Below are 16,211 nucleotides of genomic sequence, written 5' to 3'. Positions count from 1 at the left end.
TTCGACGTCACCTCACTGAAGAAATCACAAGTCTTGGCACGCATATGGCTGCTGCAACTGCGAAGAAAATCATTTCCGATTTATACATCAGCTCCAGGGGGATATTTCTTCTCCTTTTGATCATGATCAAAACTTTCTACTTGATCGCGCAGGCGAGTATTTGATTTATACGTGTCAAGTAGCCGGACATCAACGGAACATTCTGAGCCGAGAACTTGGCCTTCGAAAGCGAGCAATCTTTTGCTTGGTTCATTTTGCAATGATAAGAAGGCCATGTTCAACTCATTTCCTTGACTCCTTTGCATCAGCCACAGGAGACTGTTCTCTCCCAAACGATACACGTCAGCCGGTCTGGTCAATTTTTAAACGGCTTTTCTCCCAGTCATAAGGGTATCTGAAACATACGACTACCGTCAAGATAGCGCATGTACAACATCGGAAAGCCCCCATTCGATGCCCGTTGCATTCCAGGAATCATGCGAAACCGAATGTAAGCAGTTCGAGCACGCACACAAAGCAACTCTCAATCAAAAAGCTCGCAAAGCGGCGCCGAGGCAAAAGAAATGCCTCAGATCAATGGTTGAAAAGGTCGTTGTGACGGCTGAAGCTTCTTCCTTGCTCGGAAGGTTTTGTCCGATCACTTGTACTTGCGAGATGTCGGTCACTATTCCGCATATCTTTATGCCCTTAGGCTTGTCCTTCACACAACAGAAAGAAGTTTCGCCGTGTATTCCAAAGGATGCGTGGAGAGACGTCTCAATAAATTTCCCAGGAAGCTCAAGCTGCCAGCCAGATGATGTTGGAAAGCTCTTGATCTTTGACGTGCCAGGGAAATGGAATCTTCAGGTGGAGAAAATCGAAGTCGCGTATGAAAGGGAGGTTTGCCCTCCACTGCGCCCCCTTACTGAAGAGGATTTGTGTTTTTGCGGCAAAAAGAAGCCTCATCTTCCCAAAGCGTCATGTCCAGCGCCGGTTTCAGTGAATGAACTGAGTCAACCTTCATCAAGCCAACAATATGATGATGGGCTCTGTCAGACCCAGCAGCAGTTCTTCGAAAACTCTGCGCTCAGTATGAGTGACGGAAATGGCTTGCCATTCGTACTACCAGCATGGCAGGCGGAATACTGTCAACCGCTGACGCTGGCCGAAATTCAGGCATGTCGCAACCATGGTTGGGAGCCTTCTCATGTAACTGGTCAGTGGTCGGGGCAAAATGGGCAATCAGGTTGGGCTCAGTCATCTGCAGCTGGGCAACATGCACAACACTGGCAAGAGCAATCATCTGGACCTGGTGGGCAACAGTGGGAAAGCCGAGGCGGTACAAGTTCAGCAACACAGCCCTCAACAGAAGGACGTCATCGTTTGACTAACGACGAAATGGAGCAATTGAAGCAGCAAACACACTGGCAAGATTCCTTAGGGACTGGCGAACAGCCTACCCAGTATCTTTACGACTTCATGTGACGACGGGCGGCTAACTAGCTTGACTCATACGCGGCATTTATTGCCATTCTTGCGACAGGCAGCCTTGTCGCCACAATCAGATTCTTTCTCTTAACCAACTCTTTAGTTTTGATATCCCAGCCGTATTTTATCCTTGAGAACTTTATCTTTGCAAACACAGATATGCGGCTAAGAGCCAGAAAGCTCGCTGTGATGTCAAGTGAGTGCTGCATCGTTATGCGTTGGCAGTACATGCAGCAGATGTCAAATATGGTTTCAACAAGCGGCAGCAAGGATCGTGAGTGGATTCTTGAAGCCATTATTAAGTAAAAGTAGAGCGCTAGAAGGAATAAAGAAGTCAAGCAGTAGCAGGAGGGTGCGCTTCCTCATTTGCTTGTAAATTGAGCCAGTCATGACGCGAGAACCTGTACGGCGCAAAGAAGGCCTCGATGGTGAAGTGTGCGATTCACGAGCGGGTGCCGTGGCTCCGCGAGTGATCAAGTCTCGCTCAATGAGTGATTCATCAGCTTCATCGTCCTCCCGGCCTGATCGTTCTTCCACCAACGGACTGTGTGCAAGGTTGGAAGTACCCAGTCTGAGTTGAAATCATGGCAGGCTGTACACCTCGTGTAGCGACTCAATTGGCGGATTGAAGAATAGCTGGACTAGTATCGACCACGCCGCTGATTGTACGCTTCTCATGCGATGTATGAGCGAGAAACTCGGCGTATAACATGCGAAGAAACGTCGTCTGCCAGGAAGAGAGTATGCTTGTTTTCCTCGCGCAAGACTTTGCCAAGACAGATGAGTAGCGATGCAGATGATCCTCTGGGCCGTATTGTGAGCCTCCTAGCCACTGCGATCAATGGCTAGATGCTCTTTTGCCGATTGCTTCTACGTTTCACTCGACTTCTTCTCCGTCTCTGCTGTGCACTCTGCTGTGCACCGTGCAACAGGCCTTCTGAGTACAATGACCATGCAAGACCCATACAAGAGCAGAGCAATGACAACGCCACCAGCAATGACTCGAAAGGAAATGCTGATCCTTGCATCGTTGAGTAAGCTGCAGAACGACCGGCGACACTGGCTTCGGATGTCGATGATGACTGAAGCAAAGACTAAGCAGCGGTCATGGGTATCACAGGAGGAGCCTTGGGCGGAACAAGGAACTGCAGATGCGCATCCTTGCAGTCGAGCCCGTATGGACAGAAGCCCGTCAAGTAGCACATACATGGCTTGCGACGAATATGTTTACGCTTGCAGTCGGACCAAGAGGGCAGTAGCCTAGTTTGTACCAGTCGCAGACACCTTACGTGAGCCTAGCGCAGGATGAGCATACAGACAGTCTTCTGCATTGCCACAGGTCCCTTGCACCTTCCACTGCTTGCACTCTTGGACGTGTCGCATGTAGACCACGCAGCCAGTGCTTGCAGACAGCAAAGATGAGTCGCCCTTGTCGATTGTGCGCAGAGGCATTGATGTGCTTGTCTGGACACGCTGGGCCATTGGGACAGGTGCCGCTTTGGCGAAACGAGAGGCATATTGGGCGGCGGACAGCGACGTCGAAGCGGTGTTGCGAGCGCAGGAAGCCGTCAAAGGCGAATGTATGATGCGCAAAGTCTGGCTGGATGTGGACTGGTCTCCCGCCCGTCTTGCCATGCCTCCGCCTCGCGCCTTGTTCTTGTGTGTGTTGTTCGTGGTCAATATTCACATTCACGACCAAACCATCCTCATATACTACGTGTGCCAGTGGCTTGTGCTAGGCCTCTGCTTCTCTATGCTTCTCTAGTCGTCTATTGATCAAGAACGATACCCCTTGCTTGTCTACCAATATCAGCTCGCCAGATTTCTACAGATGCTGCTCGAATGAGTGAACCCACCGTCGCCTTCAAGAAGTCGCGGCCCAAGACAGCGTCGCGACTCAAGCTACAGCATAGCTACAGAGATGAAGATGACGAGTCTGCTCAAGAAGATGCATCATCTTCCATTGTGCGGCCCAAAAAGGTGACGAGCCAGCTAGCGAGTAGGCCGACCTTCAAAAGTGCTTTGAGTCGCAGTCGTCAGACAGAGTCAGCCGCTTCCTCTGCGCTCGTCTCTGAGGATGAGGCGTCAAGACCAGCTGCACGGTCTATCTACTCTTCTGATTACTTGTCAGATTTGCAAGGGTCAACACCCCGGACACCCGATGAGTTCCGAGTGGATTCAGGTACAACGCTTTCTATGGCGATTGATGCAGCAGATGTGCACAGTAGCGCGATACTGGATGCATATGCATAGAGCAGCTGATGCGGCAGCGGGAGAAGCCAGCGGATACACCTGATGGCTTCATTGCAGTTGATAACCACGTCAATCGTCTACAAAGCAGTATTAGGGCTGGAGATGCCTTTTCTCCCTACGACGATGGAGGACAATCACGCATCCTGTTTGGTGCTGCTCAAGCCACCTTACAAAATCACCTTCGCAAAACGCAAATCGAAGATGCCTTCGACACACTGCAGGACACTATGGAAGCAGACGCACGAAAGTCTGCGAAGCCTGCTATCACTTTACTGAGTGGCTCTGATGCGAGTAGCAGGGATGAGGACGATGCAGCTTGGGAAGCGACGCAGATCAAAAAAGTAACAGTCCAACGAACCTCTGCTCTCGCCGGCCTCTCAACGCACAATGGCCCTGCAGTATTGACGGCTGATGAGCCGAGCATATTATCGTCGGGCCTGCTGCAAAACACCAATGCAGCGGGCGTCCGTGTGTTTCAAGGACCACCTGTACCCACATTCACACCGCTTGCTACGTTTCCTCAAATGCTCTCGGCCATGCAGGCCAAGCTTGCGCAAACACGCACACGCTTGCAGACACAGGAGCAGCAACTCACTGAGCTTGAGCAGGAAACAGCAGGTAATCGTGAAGAGGAGGCGATTATCAAGGGCAAACTGGGCAAGCTTCTGTAGATTACCAACGACTACGTTGGAGGTTGGAGGATTGGATGCAATGCATATGTAGATACGACTTATGAAAGAGCAACAGCAGACTCTGTCTTGAAGTCGGCCAGACTTGCCTGTTTGTAATGCTGCTGCTGCTGCGATGACATCCGACTTGAAAAGTTCCTTGCATTCAATACAGATCCCTCGACGCTTCTGATATCTGCTTTGCACTTCTGAATGCCCTTGTCTGTACTGTCATGCGCTCCAGGAGTCGTATAACTCCGCTGGTATGCCATTTCATTCAAGCTGTCAAGATACTCTTCGAATGCTGCACTGCATCGTAACAGTCCGCTGTATGCATCTGCCTCGCCATCGCTTCTCATGGTCGATATCGACGGCGTGAAATGCGTCAACGTGGCATCAGGTCCCACCGTCGCGCTCTTCTTTGCATCGTCAACAGACACCTCTTTCGCACTTGTCTCTGGTATATCCTCGACAGTCTGAGTATAGCTGTGTACGAGCAACTTGTGTCTTGTTGTATCCACCACAACACCGCCTGGTTCCTGTCGATTGATGTTGATAGCCTCTCCTGTACGCTCCACAAAGCCAGCCGTGAGATCTCTTGAACGTGCCGTCTGAGCAAGACGCGCAGCTAGGAATTGTGCCAGGATCGGACGACATGCGAGGCGCGCAACGAGAGCCGAGGCAGCTGTGAGTCCGAGGTAGAGGTAGACGAGGTTCCAGAATCGGCGCGCTGTGATGAATGGGATGGGTGGTTCGATTGATGCATTTAGAGTCTTCTGCGCAAGGATAAGAGGTTGCCGCCGCTTGCTGCTCATCACTGGGCTCTTGTAAATCCACAGTAGAAGAGAAGCGGTCGAGGTTGAGGTCGGTCATTGACTGCGGAGTCCAGGAGTTGAATCATATGGGTGATTTGAGTCATCCTTTCAACAATTATCAAAGTACAACAATTGCAACTGCCGACATTTGCCTTTCGCGATGTTTTGACGACATGCAACAGCAAAAAGTATGAAATCATAAGGTGTTGTTTGTAGCATCCACTTCGACGTCACCTCACTGAAGAAATCACAAGTCTTGGCACGCATATGGCTGCTGCAACTGCGAAGAAAATCATTTCCGATTTATACATCAGCTCCAGGGGGATATTTCTTCTCCTTTTGATCATGATCAAAACTTTCTACTTGATCGCGCAGGCGAGTATTTGATTTATACGTGTCAAGTAGCCGGACATCAACGGAACATTCTGAGCCGAGAACTTGGCCTTCGAAAGCGAGCAATCTTTTGCTTGGTTCATTTTGCAATGATAAGAAGGCCATGTTCAACTCATTTCCTTGACTCCTTTGCATCAGCCACAGGAGACTGTTCTCTCCCAAACGATACACGTCAGCCGGTCTGGTCAATTTTTAAACGGCTTTTCTCCCAGTCATAAGGGTATCTGAAACATACGACTACCGTCAAGATAGCGCATGTACAACATCGGAAAGCCCCCATTCGATGCCCGTTGCATTCCAGGAATCATGCGAAACCGAATGTAAGCAGTTCGAGCACGCACACAAAGCAACTCTCAATCAAAAAGCTCGCAAAGCGGCGCCGAGGCAAAAGAAATGCCTCAGATCAATGGTTGAAAAGGTCGTTGTGACGGCTGAAGCTTCTTCCTTGCTCGGAAGGTTTTGTCCGATCACTTGTACTTGCGAGATGTCGGTCACTATTCCGCATATCTTTATGCCCTTAGGCTTGTCCTTCACACAACAGAAAGAAGTTTCGCCGTGTATTCCAAAGGATGCGTGGAGAGACGTCTCAATAAATTTCCCAGGAAGCTCAAGCTGCCAGCCAGATGATGTTGGAAAGCTCTTGATCTTTGACGTGCCAGGGAAATGGAATCTTCAGGTGGAGAAAATCGAAGTCGCGTATGAAAGGGAGGTTTGCCCTCCACTGCGCCCCTTACTGAAGAGGATTTGTGTTTTTGCGGCAAAAAGAAGCCTCATCTTCCCAAAGCGTCATGTCCAGCGCCGGTTTCAGTGAATGAACTGAGTCAACCTTCATCAAGCCAACAATATGATGATGGGCTCTGTCAGACCCAGCAGCAGTTCTTCGAAAACTCTGCGCTCAGTATGAGTGACGGAAATGGCTTGCCATTCGTACTACCAGCATGGCAGGCGGAATACTGTCAACCGCTGACGCTGGCCGAAATTCAGGCATGTCGCAACCATGGTTGGGAGCCTTCTCATGTAACTGGTCAGTGGTCGGGGCAAAATGGGCAATCAGGTTGGGCTCAGTCATCTGCAGCTGGGCAACATGCACAACACTGGCAAGAGCAATCATCTGGACCTGGTGGGCAACAGTGGGAAAGCCGAGGCGGTACAAGTTCAGCAACACAGCCCTCAACAGAAGGACGTCATCGTTTGACTAACGACGAAATGGAGCAATTGAAGCAGCAAACACACTGGCAAGATTCCTTAGGGACTGGCGAACAGCCTACCCAGTATCTTTACGACTTCATGTGACGACGGGCGGCTAACTAGCTTGACTCATACGCGGCATTTATTGCCATTCTTGCGACAGGCAGCCTTGTCGCCACAATCAGATTCTTTCTCTTAACCAACTCTTTAGTTTTGATATCCCAGCCGTATTTTATCCTTGAGAACTTTATCTTTGCAAACACAGATATGCGGCTAAGAGCCAGAAAGCTCGCTGTGATGTCAAGTGAGTGCTGCATCGTTATGCGTTGGCAGTACATGCAGCAGATGTCAAATATGGTTTCAACAAGCGGCAGCAAGGATCGTGAGTGGATTCTTGAAGCCATTATTAAGTAAAAGTAGAGCGCTAGAAGGAATAAAGAAGTCAAGCAGTAGCAGGAGGGTGCGCTTCCTCATTTGCTTGTAAATTGAGCCAGTCATGACGCGAGAACCTGTACGGCGCAAAGAAGGCCTCGATGGTGAAGTGTGCGATTCACGAGCGGGTGCCGTGGCTCCGCGAGTGATCAAGTCTCGCTCAATGAGTGATTCATCAGCTTCATCGTCCTCCCGGCCTGATCGTTCTTCCACCAACGGACTGTGTGCAAGGTTGGAAGTACCCAGTCTGAGTTGAATCATGGCAGGCTGTACACCTCGTGTAGCGACTCAATTGGCGGATTGAAGAATAGCTGGACTAGTATCGACCACGCCGCTGATTGTACGCTTCTCATGCGATGTATGAGCGAGAAACTCGGCGTATAACATGCGAAGAACGTCGTCTGCCAGGAAGAGAGTATGCTTGTTTTCCTCGCGCAAGACTTTGCCAAGACAGATGAGTAGCGATGCAGATGATCCTCTGGGCCGTATTGTGAGCCTCCTAGCCACTGCGATCAATGGCTAGATGCTCTTTTGCCGATTGCTTCTACGTTTCACTCGACTTCTTCTCCGTCTCTGCTGTGCACTCTGCTGTGCACCGTGCAACAGGCCTTCTGAGTACAATGACCATGCAAGACCCATACAAGAGCAGAGCAATGACAACGCCACCAGCAATGACTCGAAAGGAAATGCTGATCCTTGCATCGTTGAGTAAGCTGCAGAACGACCGGCGACACTGGCTTCGGATGTCGATGATGACTGAAGCAAAGACTAAGCAGCGGTCATGGGTATCACAGGAGGAGCCTTGGGCGGAACAAGGAACTGCAGATGCGCATCCTTGCAGTCGAGCCCGTATGGACAGAAGCCCGTCAAGTAGCACATACATGGCTTGCGACGAATATGTTTACGCTTGCAGTCGGGACCAAGAGGGCAGTAGCCTAGTTTGTACCAGTCGCAGACACCGTTACGTGAGCCTAGCGCAGGATGAGCATACAGACAGTCTTCTGCATTGCCACAGGTCCCTTGCACCTTCCACTGCTTGCACTCTTGGACGTGTCGCATGTAGACCACGCAGCCAGTGCTTGCAGACAGCAAAGATGAGTCGCCCTTGTCGATTGTGCGCAGAGGCATTGATGTGCTTGTCTGGACACGCTGGGCCATTGGGACAGGTGCCGCTTTGGCGAAACGAGAGGCATATTGGGCGGCGGACAGCGACGTCGAAGCGGTGTTGCGAGCGCAGGAAGCCGTCAAAGGCGAATGTATGATGCGCAAAGTCTGGCTGGATGTGGACTGGTCTCCCGCCCGTCTTGGCCATGCCTCCGCCTCGCGCCTTGTTCTTGTGTGTGTTGTTCGTGGTCAATATTCACATTCACGACCAAACCATCCTCATATACTACGTGTGCCAGTGGCTTGTGCTAGGCCTCTGCTTCTCTATGCTTCTCTAGTCGTCTATTGATCAAGAACGATACCCCTTGCTTGTCTACCAATATCAGCTCGCCAGATTTCTACAGATGCTGCTCGAATGAGTGAACCCACCGTCGCCTTCAAGAAGTCGCGGCCCAAGACAGCGTCGCGACTCAAGCTACAGCATAGCTACAGAGATGAAGATGACGAGTCTGCTCAAGAAGATGCATCATCTTCCATTGTGCGGCCCAAAAAGGTGACGAGCCAGCTAGCGAGTAGGCCGACCTTCAAAAGTGCTTTGAGTCGCAGTCGTCAGACAGAGTCAGCCGCTTCCTCTGCGCTCGTCTCTGAGGATGAGGCGTCAAGACCAGCTGCACGGTCTATCTACTCTTCTGATTACTTGTCAGATTTGCAAGGGTCAACACCCCGGACACCCGATGAGTTCCGAGTGGATTCAGGTACAACGCTTTCTATGGCGATTGATGCAGCAGATGTGCACAGTAGCGCGATACTGGATGCATATGGCATAGAGCAGCTGATGCGGCAGCGGGAGAAGCCAGCGGATACACCTGATGGCTTCATTGCAGTTGATAACCACGTCAATCGTCTACAAAGCAGTATTAGGGCTGGAGATGCCTTTTCTCCCTACGACGATGGAGGACAATCACGCATCCTGTTTGGTGCTGCTCAAGCCACCTTACAAAATCACCTTCGCAAAACGCAAATCGAAGATGCCTTCGACACACTGCAGGACACTATGGAAGCAGACGCACGAAAGTCTGCGAAGCCTGCTATCACTTTACTGAGTGGCTCTGATGCGAGTAGCAGGGATGAGGACGATGCAGCTTGGGAAGCGACGCAGATCAAAAAAGTAACAGTCCAACGAACCTCTGCTCTCGCCGGCCTCTCAACGCACAATGGCCCTGCAGTATTGACGGCTGATGAGCCGAGCATATTATCGTCGGGCCTGCTGCAAAACACCAATGCAGCGGGCGTCCGTGTGTTTCAAGGACCACCTGTACCCACATTCACACCGCTTGCTACGTTTCCTCAAATGCTCTCGGCCATGCAGGCCAAGCTTGCGCAAACACGCACACGCTTGCAGACACAGGAGCAGCAACTCACTGAGCTTGAGCAGGAAACAGCAGGTAATCGTGAAGAGGAGGCGATTATCAAGGGCAAACTGGGGCAAGCTTCTGTAGATTACCAACGACTACGTTTGGAGGTTGGAGGATTGGATGCAATGCATATGTAGATACGACTTATGAAAGAGCAACAGCAGACTCTGTCTTGAAGTCGGCCAGACTTGCCTGTTTGTAATGCTGCTGCTGCTGCGATGACATCCGACTTGAAAAGTTCCTTGCATTCAATACAGATCCCTCGACGCTTCTGATATCTGCTTTGCACTTCTGAATGCCCTTGTCTGTACTGTCATGCGCTCCAGGAGTCGTATAACTCCGCTGGTATGCCATTTCATTCAAGCTGTCAAGATACTCTTCGAATGCTGCACTGCATCGTAACAGTCCGCTGTATGCATCTGCCTCGCCATCGCTTCTCATGGTCGATATCGACGGCGTGAAATGCGTCAACGTGGCATCAGGTCCCACCGTCGCGCTCTTCTTTGCATCGTCAACAGACACCTCTTTCGCACTTGTCTCTGGTATATCCTCGACAGTCTGAGTATAGCTGTGTACGAGCAACTTGTGTCTTGTTGTATCCACCACAACACCGCCTGGTTCCTGTCGATTGATGTTGATAGCCTCTCCTGTACGCTCCACAAAGCCAGCCGTGAGATCTCTTGAACGTGCCGTCTGAGCAAGACGCGCAGCTAGGAATTGTGCCAGGATCGGACGACATGCGAGGCGCGCAACGAGAGCCGAGGCAGCTGTGAGTCCGAGGTAGAGGTAGACGAGGTTCCAGAATCGGCGCGCTGTGATGAATGGGATGGGTGGTTCGATTGATGCATTTAGAGTCTTCTGCGCAAGGATAAGAGGTTGCCGCCGCTTGCTGCTCATCACTGGGCTCTTGTAAATCCACAGTAGAAGAGAAGCGGTCGAGGTTGAGGTCGGTCATTGACTGCGGAGTCCAGGAGTTGAATCATATGGGTGATTTGAGTCATCCTTTCAACAATTATCAAAGTACAACAATTGCAACTGCCGACATTTGCCTTTCGCGATGTTTTGACGACATGCAACAGCAAAAAGTATGAAATCATAAGGTGTTGTTTGTAGCATCCACTTCGACGTCACCTCACTGAAGAAATCACAAGTCTTGGCACGCATATGGCTGCTGCAACTGCGAAGAAAATCATTTCCGATTTATACATCAGCTCCAGGGGGATATTTCTTCTCCTTTTGATCATGATCAAAACTTTCTACTTGATCGCGCAGGCGAGTATTTGATTTATACGTGTCAAGTAGCCGGACATCAACGGAACATTCTGAGCCGAGAACTTGGCCTTCGAAAGCGAGCAATCTTTTGCTTGGTTCATTTTGCAATGATAAGAAGGCCATGTTCAACTCATTTCCTTGACTCCTTTGCATCAGCCACAGGAGACTGTTCTCTCCCAAACGATACACGTCAGCCGGTCTGGTCAATTTTTAAACGGCTTTTCTCCCAGTCATAAGGGTATCTGAAACATACGACTACCGTCAAGATAGCGCATGTACAACATCGGAAAGCCCCCATTCGATGCCCGTTGCATTCCAGGAATCATGCGAAACCGAATGTAAGCAGTTCGAGCACGCACACAAAGCAACTCTCAATCAAAAAGCTCGCAAAGCGGCGCCGAGGCAAAAGAAATGCCTCAGATCAATGGTTGAAAAGGTCGTTGTGACGGCTGAAGCTTCTTCCTTGCTCGGAAGGTTTTGTCCGATCACTTGTACTTGCGAGATGTCGGTCACTATTCCGCATATCTTTATGCCCTTAGGCTTGTCCTTCACACAACAGAAAGAAGTTTCGCCGTGTATTCCAAAGGATGCGTGGAGAGACGTCTCAATAAATTTCCCAGGAAGCTCAAGCTGCCAGCCAGATGATGTTGGAAAGCTCTTGATCTTTGACGTGCCAGGGAAATGGAATCTTCAGGTGGAGAAAATCGAAGTCGCGTATGAAAGGGAGGTTTGCCCTCCACTGCGCCCCCTTACTGAAGAGGATTTGTGTTTTTGCGGCAAAAAGAAGCCTCATCTTCCCAAAGCGTCATGTCCAGCGCCGGTTTCAGTGAATGAACTGAGTCAACCTTCATCAAGCCAACAATATGATGATGGGCTCTGTCAGACCCAGCAGCAGTTCTTCGAAAACTCTGCGCTCAGTATGAGTGACGGAAATGGCTTGCCATTCGTACTACCAGCATGGCAGGCGGAATACTGTCAACCGCTGACGCTGGCCGAAATTCAGGCATGTCGCAACCATGGTTGGGAGCCTTCTCATGTAACTGGTCAGTGGTCGGGGCAAAATGGGCAATCAGGTTGGGCTCAGTCATCTGCAGCTGGGCAACATGCACAACACTGGCAAGAGCAATCATCTGGACCTGGTGGGCAACAGTGGGAAAGCCGAGGCGGTACAAGTTCAGCAACACAGCCCTCAACAGAAGGACGTCATCGTTTGACTAACGACGAAATGGAGCAATTGAAGCAGCAAACACACTGGCAAGATTCCTTAGGGACTGGCGAACAGCCTACCCAGTATCTTTACGACTTCATGTGACGACGGGCGGCTAACTAGCTTGACTCATACGCGGCATTTATTGCCATTCTTGCGACAGGCAGCCTTGTCGCCACAATCAGATTCTTTCTCTTAACCAACTCTTTAGTTTTGATATCCCAGCCGTATTTTATCCTTGAGAACTTTATCTTTGCAAACACAGATATGCGGCTAAGAGCCAGAAAGCTCGCTGTGATGTCAAGTGAGTGCTGCATCGTTATGCGTTGGCAGTACATGCAGCAGATGTCAAATATGGTTTCAACAAGCGGCAGCAAGGATCGTGAGTGGATTCTTGAAGCCATTATTAAGTAAAAGTAGAGCGCTAGAAGGAATAAAGAAGTCAAGCAGTAGCAGGAGGGTGCGCTTCCTCATTTGCTTGTAAATTGAGCCAGTCATGACGCGAGAACCTGTACGGCGCAAAGAAGGCCTCGATGGTGAAGTGTGCGATTCACGAGCGGGTGCCGTGGCTCCGCGAGTGATCAAGTCTCGCTCAATGAGTGATTCATCAGCTTCATCGTCCTCCCGGCCTGATCGTTCTTCCACCAACGGACTGTGTGCAAGGTTGGAAGTACCCAGTCTGAGTTGAATCATGGCAGGCTGTACACCTCGTGTAGCGACTCAATTGGCGGATTGAAGAATAGCTGGACTAGTATCGACCACGCCGCTGATTGTACGCTTCTCATGCGATGTATGAGCGAGAAACTCGGCGTATAACATGCGAAGAACGTCGTCTGCCAGGAAGAGAGTATGCTTGTTTTCCTCGCGCAAGACTTTGCCAAGACAGATGAGTAGCGATGCAGATGATCCTCTGGGCCGTATTGTGAGCCTCCTAGCCACTGCGATCAATGGCTAGATGCTCTTTTGCCGATTGCTTCTACGTTTCACTCGACTTCTTCTCCGTCTCTGCTGTGCACTCTGCTGTGCACCGTGCAACAGGCCTTCTGAGTACAATGACCATGCAAGACCCATACAAGAGCAGAGCAATGACAACGCCACCAGCAATGACTCGAAAGGAAATGCTGATCCTTGCATCGTTGAGTAAGCTGCAGAACGACCGGCGACACTGGCTTCGGATGTCGATGATGACTGAAGCAAAGACTAAGCAGCGGTCATGGGTATCACAGGAGGAGCCTTGGGCGGAACAAGGAACTGCAGATGCGCATCCTTGCAGTCGAGCCCGTATGGACAGAAGCCCGTCAAGTAGCACATACATGGCTTGCGACGAATATGTTTACGCTTGCAGTCGGGACCAAGAGGGCAGTAGCCTAGTTTGTACCAGTCGCAGACACCGTTACGTGAGCCTAGCGCAGGATGAGCATACAGACAGTCTTCTGCATTGCCACAGGTCCCTTGCACCTTCCACTGCTTGCACTCTTGGACGTGTCGCATGTAGACCACGCAGCCAGTGCTTGCAGACAGCAAAGATGAGTCGCCCTTGTCGATTGTGCGCAGAGGCATTGATGTGCTTGTCTGGACACGCTGGGCCATTGGGACAGGTGCCGCTTTGGCGAAAAGAGAGGCATATTGGGCGGCGGACAGCGACTTCGAAGCGGTGTTGCGTGCGCAGGAAGCCGTCAAAGGCGAATGTATGATGCGAAAAGTCTGGCTGGATGTGAACAGGTCTCTCGCCCGTCTTGGCCATGCCTCTGCCGCGCACCTCGTGTAGCCTTGGTCTTGTGTCGGTTGTTCCTGCAGCTGGTCACATTCACATTCACGACCAAACCATCCTCATATACTACCTGTGCTAGTGGCTAGTCTGAATGTCTCTTCATCTATAAGGATACTCTCTGCTTGTCTACCAACACCAGCTCGCTAGATTCCCACAGATGCTGCTCAAAGGAGTGAACCCACCATCGCCTTCAAGAAGTCGCGGCCCAAGACGGCGTCGCGGCTCAAGCTGCAGCATAGCTACAGAGATGAAGATGACGAGTCTGCTCAAGAAGATGCATCATCTTCCATTGTGCGGCCCAAAAAGGTGACGAGCCAGCTAGCGAGTCGGTCAACCTTCAAAAGTGCTTTGAGTCGCAGTCGTCAGGCACAGTCAGCCGCTTCCTCTGCGCTCGTCTCCGAGGATGAGGCGTCAAGACCAGCTGCACGGTCTATCTACTCTTCTGATTCCTTGTCAGATTTGCAAAAGTCCACGCCGCGGACATCCGATCAATTCCCAGTGGATCCATGTACAACCCCTTCTACGGCAATTGATGCTGCAGATGTGCACAGCAGTGCAATACTGGCTGCATATGGCATAGAGCAGCTGATGCGGCAGCGGGAGAAGCCAGCGGACACACCTGATGGGTTCATTGCAGTTGACAATCACGTCAATCGTCTACAAAGCAGTATTAGGGCTGGAGATGCCGATGCTCCCTACGACGACGAAGGACAATAATGCATCCTGTTTGGTGCTGCTCAAGCCACCCTGCAAGATTGTCTTCGCAAAACGCAAATCGAGGATGCCTTCGACACACTGCAAGATACTATGGAAGCAGACCAACGAAAGTCTGCGAAGCCTGCCATCACTTTACTGAGTGGCTCTGATGCGAGTAGCAGTGATGAGGATGATGCAGCTTGGGAAGCGACGCAGATCAAAAAAGCAACCATCCAACGAACCTCTGATCTCGCCGGCCTCTCAACGCACAATGGCCCTGCACTATTGACGGGCGATGAGCCGAGGATGTCATCGTCGGGCCTGCTGCAACACATCAATGCAGCGGGCGTCCGTGTGTTTCGAGGTCCACCTGTACCCACATTCACACCACTTGCTCCTCTTCCTCAAATTCTCTCGGCCGTACAGGCCAAGCTTGCGCAATTACGCAAGCGCACGCAGACACAGGAGCAGCAACTCACTGAGCTTGAGCAGGAAGCAGCAGGTATTCGTGAAGAGGAGGCGATTATCAAGGGCAAACTGGGGCAAGCTTCTGTAGATTACCAACGATTACGTTTGGAGGTTGGAGGATTGCAGGCAATGCAGATGTAGATACGTCTTGTGAAGGAGCAACAGCAGACTCTGTCTTGAATTTGGCCACACTTGCCTGTTTGTACTGCTGCTGCTGCTGCTGCTGCGATGACATTCGACTTGGAAAGTTCCTTGCAACAATACAGATCCCTCGACGCTTCTGATCTCTGCTTTGCAGTTCTGAATGCCCTTGTCTGTACTGTCATGCACTCCAGGAGTCGCATAACTCCGCTGGTAGGCCATTTGATTCAAGCTGTCGAGATACTCTTTGAATGCTGCACTGCATCGTAACAGTCCGCCGTATGCATTTGCCTCGCTATCGCTGCTCATGGTCGATATCGATGTCTTGACTTGCGTCAATGTGGCAACCGGTCCCACCGTCTCGCTCTGCTTTGCATCATCAACATACACCTCTTTCGCACTTGTCTCTGGTATATCCTCGCCAGTCCGAGTATAGCTGTGTACGAGCAACTTGTGTCTTGTTGTATCCACCACAACACCGCCTGCTTCCTGTCGACTCATGTTGACAGCCTCTCCTGTAGGCTCCACGAAGCCAGCCACGAGATCTCTTGCATGTGCCATTTGTGCACAACGCGCAGCTAGGATCTTTGTCAGAATCGGACGACATGCGAGGCGCGCAACGAGAGCCGAGGCAGCTGTGAGCCCGAGGTAGAGGTAGACGAGGATCCAGAATCGGCGCGCTGTGATGAATGGGATGCATGGTTCGATTGATGCATCTAGGTTCTCCCGCGCAAGGATAAGAGGTTGCCGCCGCTTGCTGCCCATCACTGGGCTCCTGAAGATGCACAGTAGAAGAAAGCGATCGAGGTTGACGTCGGTCATTCACTGCGGAGCTGAGGAGTAGATCTTGGTCACCCTTTCAACACTTATCAAAGTACATTCATTGCAACTGCCGACATCGGCCTTTCGCGATGTTTTGAC

General features: G+C 50.9%; 12 protein-coding genes across 12 annotated transcripts; all 12 read right to left on the bottom strand.

The window, feature by feature from the left end:
- Nucleotides 1–375: 375 nt before the first annotated feature.
- BCR37DRAFT_383334 (uncharacterized protein) lies at nucleotides 376–1,065 on the bottom strand. The gene has a single exon (XM_040870043.1). It carries the CDS (start codon nucleotides 943–945, stop codon nucleotides 778–780), a length of 168 nt encoding a protein of 55 aa, XP_040722760.1. The 5' UTR covers nucleotides 946–1,065; the 3' UTR covers nucleotides 376–777.
- A 1,215-nt stretch (nucleotides 1,066–2,280) lies between these two features.
- On the bottom strand, nucleotides 2,281–2,710 carry BCR37DRAFT_383333 (uncharacterized protein; the record flags this gene model as incomplete). Its single annotated transcript, XM_040870042.1, is given in 3 exon segments — nucleotides 2,281–2,305; nucleotides 2,321–2,361; nucleotides 2,372–2,710. Coding segments are annotated over 2 exon segments (322 nt in total), but the record flags the coding sequence as incomplete, so codon positions are not given.
- BCR37DRAFT_406124 (uncharacterized protein) lies at nucleotides 2,619–3,154 on the bottom strand. Its single transcript, XM_040872102.1, has one exon. It carries the CDS (start codon nucleotides 3,100–3,102, stop codon nucleotides 2,728–2,730), a length of 375 nt encoding a protein of 124 aa, XP_040722758.1. The 5' UTR covers nucleotides 3,103–3,154; the 3' UTR covers nucleotides 2,619–2,727.
- Nucleotides 3,155–3,899: 745 nt separating this feature from the next.
- BCR37DRAFT_383331 (uncharacterized protein) lies at nucleotides 3,900–4,286 on the bottom strand (the record flags this gene model as incomplete). Its single annotated transcript, XM_040870041.1, has 2 exons — nucleotides 4,107–4,286; nucleotides 3,900–4,085 (listed from the first exon to the last, which is right to left on the bottom strand). Coding segments are annotated over exons 1-2 (224 nt in total), but the record flags the coding sequence as incomplete, so codon positions are not given.
- An 89-nt stretch (nucleotides 4,287–4,375) lies between these two features.
- On the bottom strand, nucleotides 4,376–5,401 carry BCR37DRAFT_383328 (uncharacterized protein). Its single transcript, XM_040870040.1, has one exon. The coding sequence runs from the start codon at nucleotides 5,201–5,203 to the stop codon at nucleotides 4,451–4,453; it is 753 nt and encodes a 250-aa protein (XP_040722756.1). The 5' UTR covers nucleotides 5,204–5,401; the 3' UTR covers nucleotides 4,376–4,450.
- Nucleotides 5,402–5,801: 400 nt separating this feature from the next.
- On the bottom strand, nucleotides 5,802–6,665 carry BCR37DRAFT_383327 (uncharacterized protein; the record flags this gene model as incomplete). Its single annotated transcript, XM_040870039.1, has 2 exons — nucleotides 5,802–6,317; nucleotides 6,528–6,665. The coding sequence occupies 2 exons, from the start codon at nucleotides 6,663–6,665 to the stop codon at nucleotides 6,204–6,206; spliced, it is 252 nt and encodes an 83-aa protein (XP_040722755.1). The 3' UTR covers nucleotides 5,802–6,203.
- Nucleotides 6,666–7,984: 1,319 nt separating this feature from the next.
- BCR37DRAFT_389377 (uncharacterized protein) lies at nucleotides 7,985–8,374 on the bottom strand (the record flags this gene model as incomplete). Its single annotated transcript, XM_040870727.1, has 1 exon — nucleotides 7,985–8,374. The coding sequence occupies one exon, from the start codon at nucleotides 8,372–8,374 to the stop codon at nucleotides 7,985–7,987; it is 390 nt and encodes a 129-aa protein (XP_040722754.1).
- A 952-nt stretch (nucleotides 8,375–9,326) lies between these two features.
- Nucleotides 9,327–9,713, bottom strand: BCR37DRAFT_383323 (uncharacterized protein; the record flags this gene model as incomplete). Its single annotated transcript, XM_040870038.1, has 2 exons — nucleotides 9,534–9,713; nucleotides 9,327–9,512 (listed from the first exon to the last, which is right to left on the bottom strand). Coding segments are annotated over exons 1-2 (224 nt in total), but the record flags the coding sequence as incomplete, so codon positions are not given.
- Nucleotides 9,714–9,797: 84 nt separating this feature from the next.
- On the bottom strand, nucleotides 9,798–10,727 carry BCR37DRAFT_383321 (uncharacterized protein). The gene has a single exon (XM_040870037.1). The coding sequence runs from the start codon at nucleotides 10,630–10,632 to the stop codon at nucleotides 9,880–9,882; it is 753 nt and encodes a 250-aa protein (XP_040722752.1). The 5' UTR covers nucleotides 10,633–10,727; the 3' UTR covers nucleotides 9,798–9,879.
- Nucleotides 10,728–11,230: 503 nt separating this feature from the next.
- Nucleotides 11,231–11,920, bottom strand: BCR37DRAFT_383319 (uncharacterized protein). The gene has a single exon (XM_040870036.1). It carries the CDS (start codon nucleotides 11,798–11,800, stop codon nucleotides 11,633–11,635), a length of 168 nt encoding a protein of 55 aa, XP_040722751.1. The 5' UTR covers nucleotides 11,801–11,920; the 3' UTR covers nucleotides 11,231–11,632.
- Nucleotides 11,921–13,414: 1,494 nt separating this feature from the next.
- On the bottom strand, nucleotides 13,415–13,804 carry BCR37DRAFT_389374 (uncharacterized protein; the record flags this gene model as incomplete). Its single annotated transcript, XM_040870726.1, has 1 exon — nucleotides 13,415–13,804. One exon carries the CDS (start codon nucleotides 13,802–13,804, stop codon nucleotides 13,415–13,417), a length of 390 nt encoding a protein of 129 aa, XP_040722750.1.
- A 1,088-nt stretch (nucleotides 13,805–14,892) lies between these two features.
- BCR37DRAFT_383312 (uncharacterized protein) lies at nucleotides 14,893–16,192 on the bottom strand. Its single transcript, XM_040870035.1, has one exon. It carries the CDS (start codon nucleotides 16,110–16,112, stop codon nucleotides 15,249–15,251), a length of 864 nt encoding a protein of 287 aa, XP_040722749.1. The 5' UTR covers nucleotides 16,113–16,192; the 3' UTR covers nucleotides 14,893–15,248.
- Nucleotides 16,193–16,211: the final 19 nt, after the last annotated feature.

Source organism: Protomyces lactucae-debilis (genome assembly GCF_002105105.1).
Source record: "Protomyces lactucae-debilis strain 12-1054 chromosome Unknown BCR37scaffold_22, whole genome shotgun sequence".
Taxonomy (NCBI): Eukaryota; Fungi; Ascomycota; class Taphrinomycetes; order Taphrinales; family Protomycetaceae; genus Protomyces; species Protomyces lactucae-debilis.
Note: the sequence above shows the minus strand (reverse complement) of the source record. Positions and strands in the feature narration are given on the sequence as shown.

Coding starts and splice junctions, on each gene's coding strand:
- BCR37DRAFT_383312 (XM_040870035.1), bottom strand. CDS start 16,112: ATGACCGACGTCAACCTCGATCGCTTTCTTCTACTGTGCATCTTCAGG.
- BCR37DRAFT_383319 (XM_040870036.1), bottom strand. CDS start 11,800: ATGAGGCTTCTTTTTGCCGCAAAAACACAAATCCTCTTCAGTAAGGGG.
- BCR37DRAFT_383334 (XM_040870043.1), bottom strand. CDS start 945: ATGAGGCTTCTTTTTGCCGCAAAAACACAAATCCTCTTCAGTAAGGGG.
- BCR37DRAFT_383321 (XM_040870037.1), bottom strand. CDS start 10,632: ATGAGCAGCAAGCGGCGGCAACCTCTTATCCTTGCGCAGAAGACTCTA.
- BCR37DRAFT_383328 (XM_040870040.1), bottom strand. CDS start 5,203: ATGAGCAGCAAGCGGCGGCAACCTCTTATCCTTGCGCAGAAGACTCTA.
- BCR37DRAFT_406124 (XM_040872102.1), bottom strand. CDS start 3,102: ATGGCAAGACGGGCGGGAGACCAGTCCACATCCAGCCAGACTTTGCGC.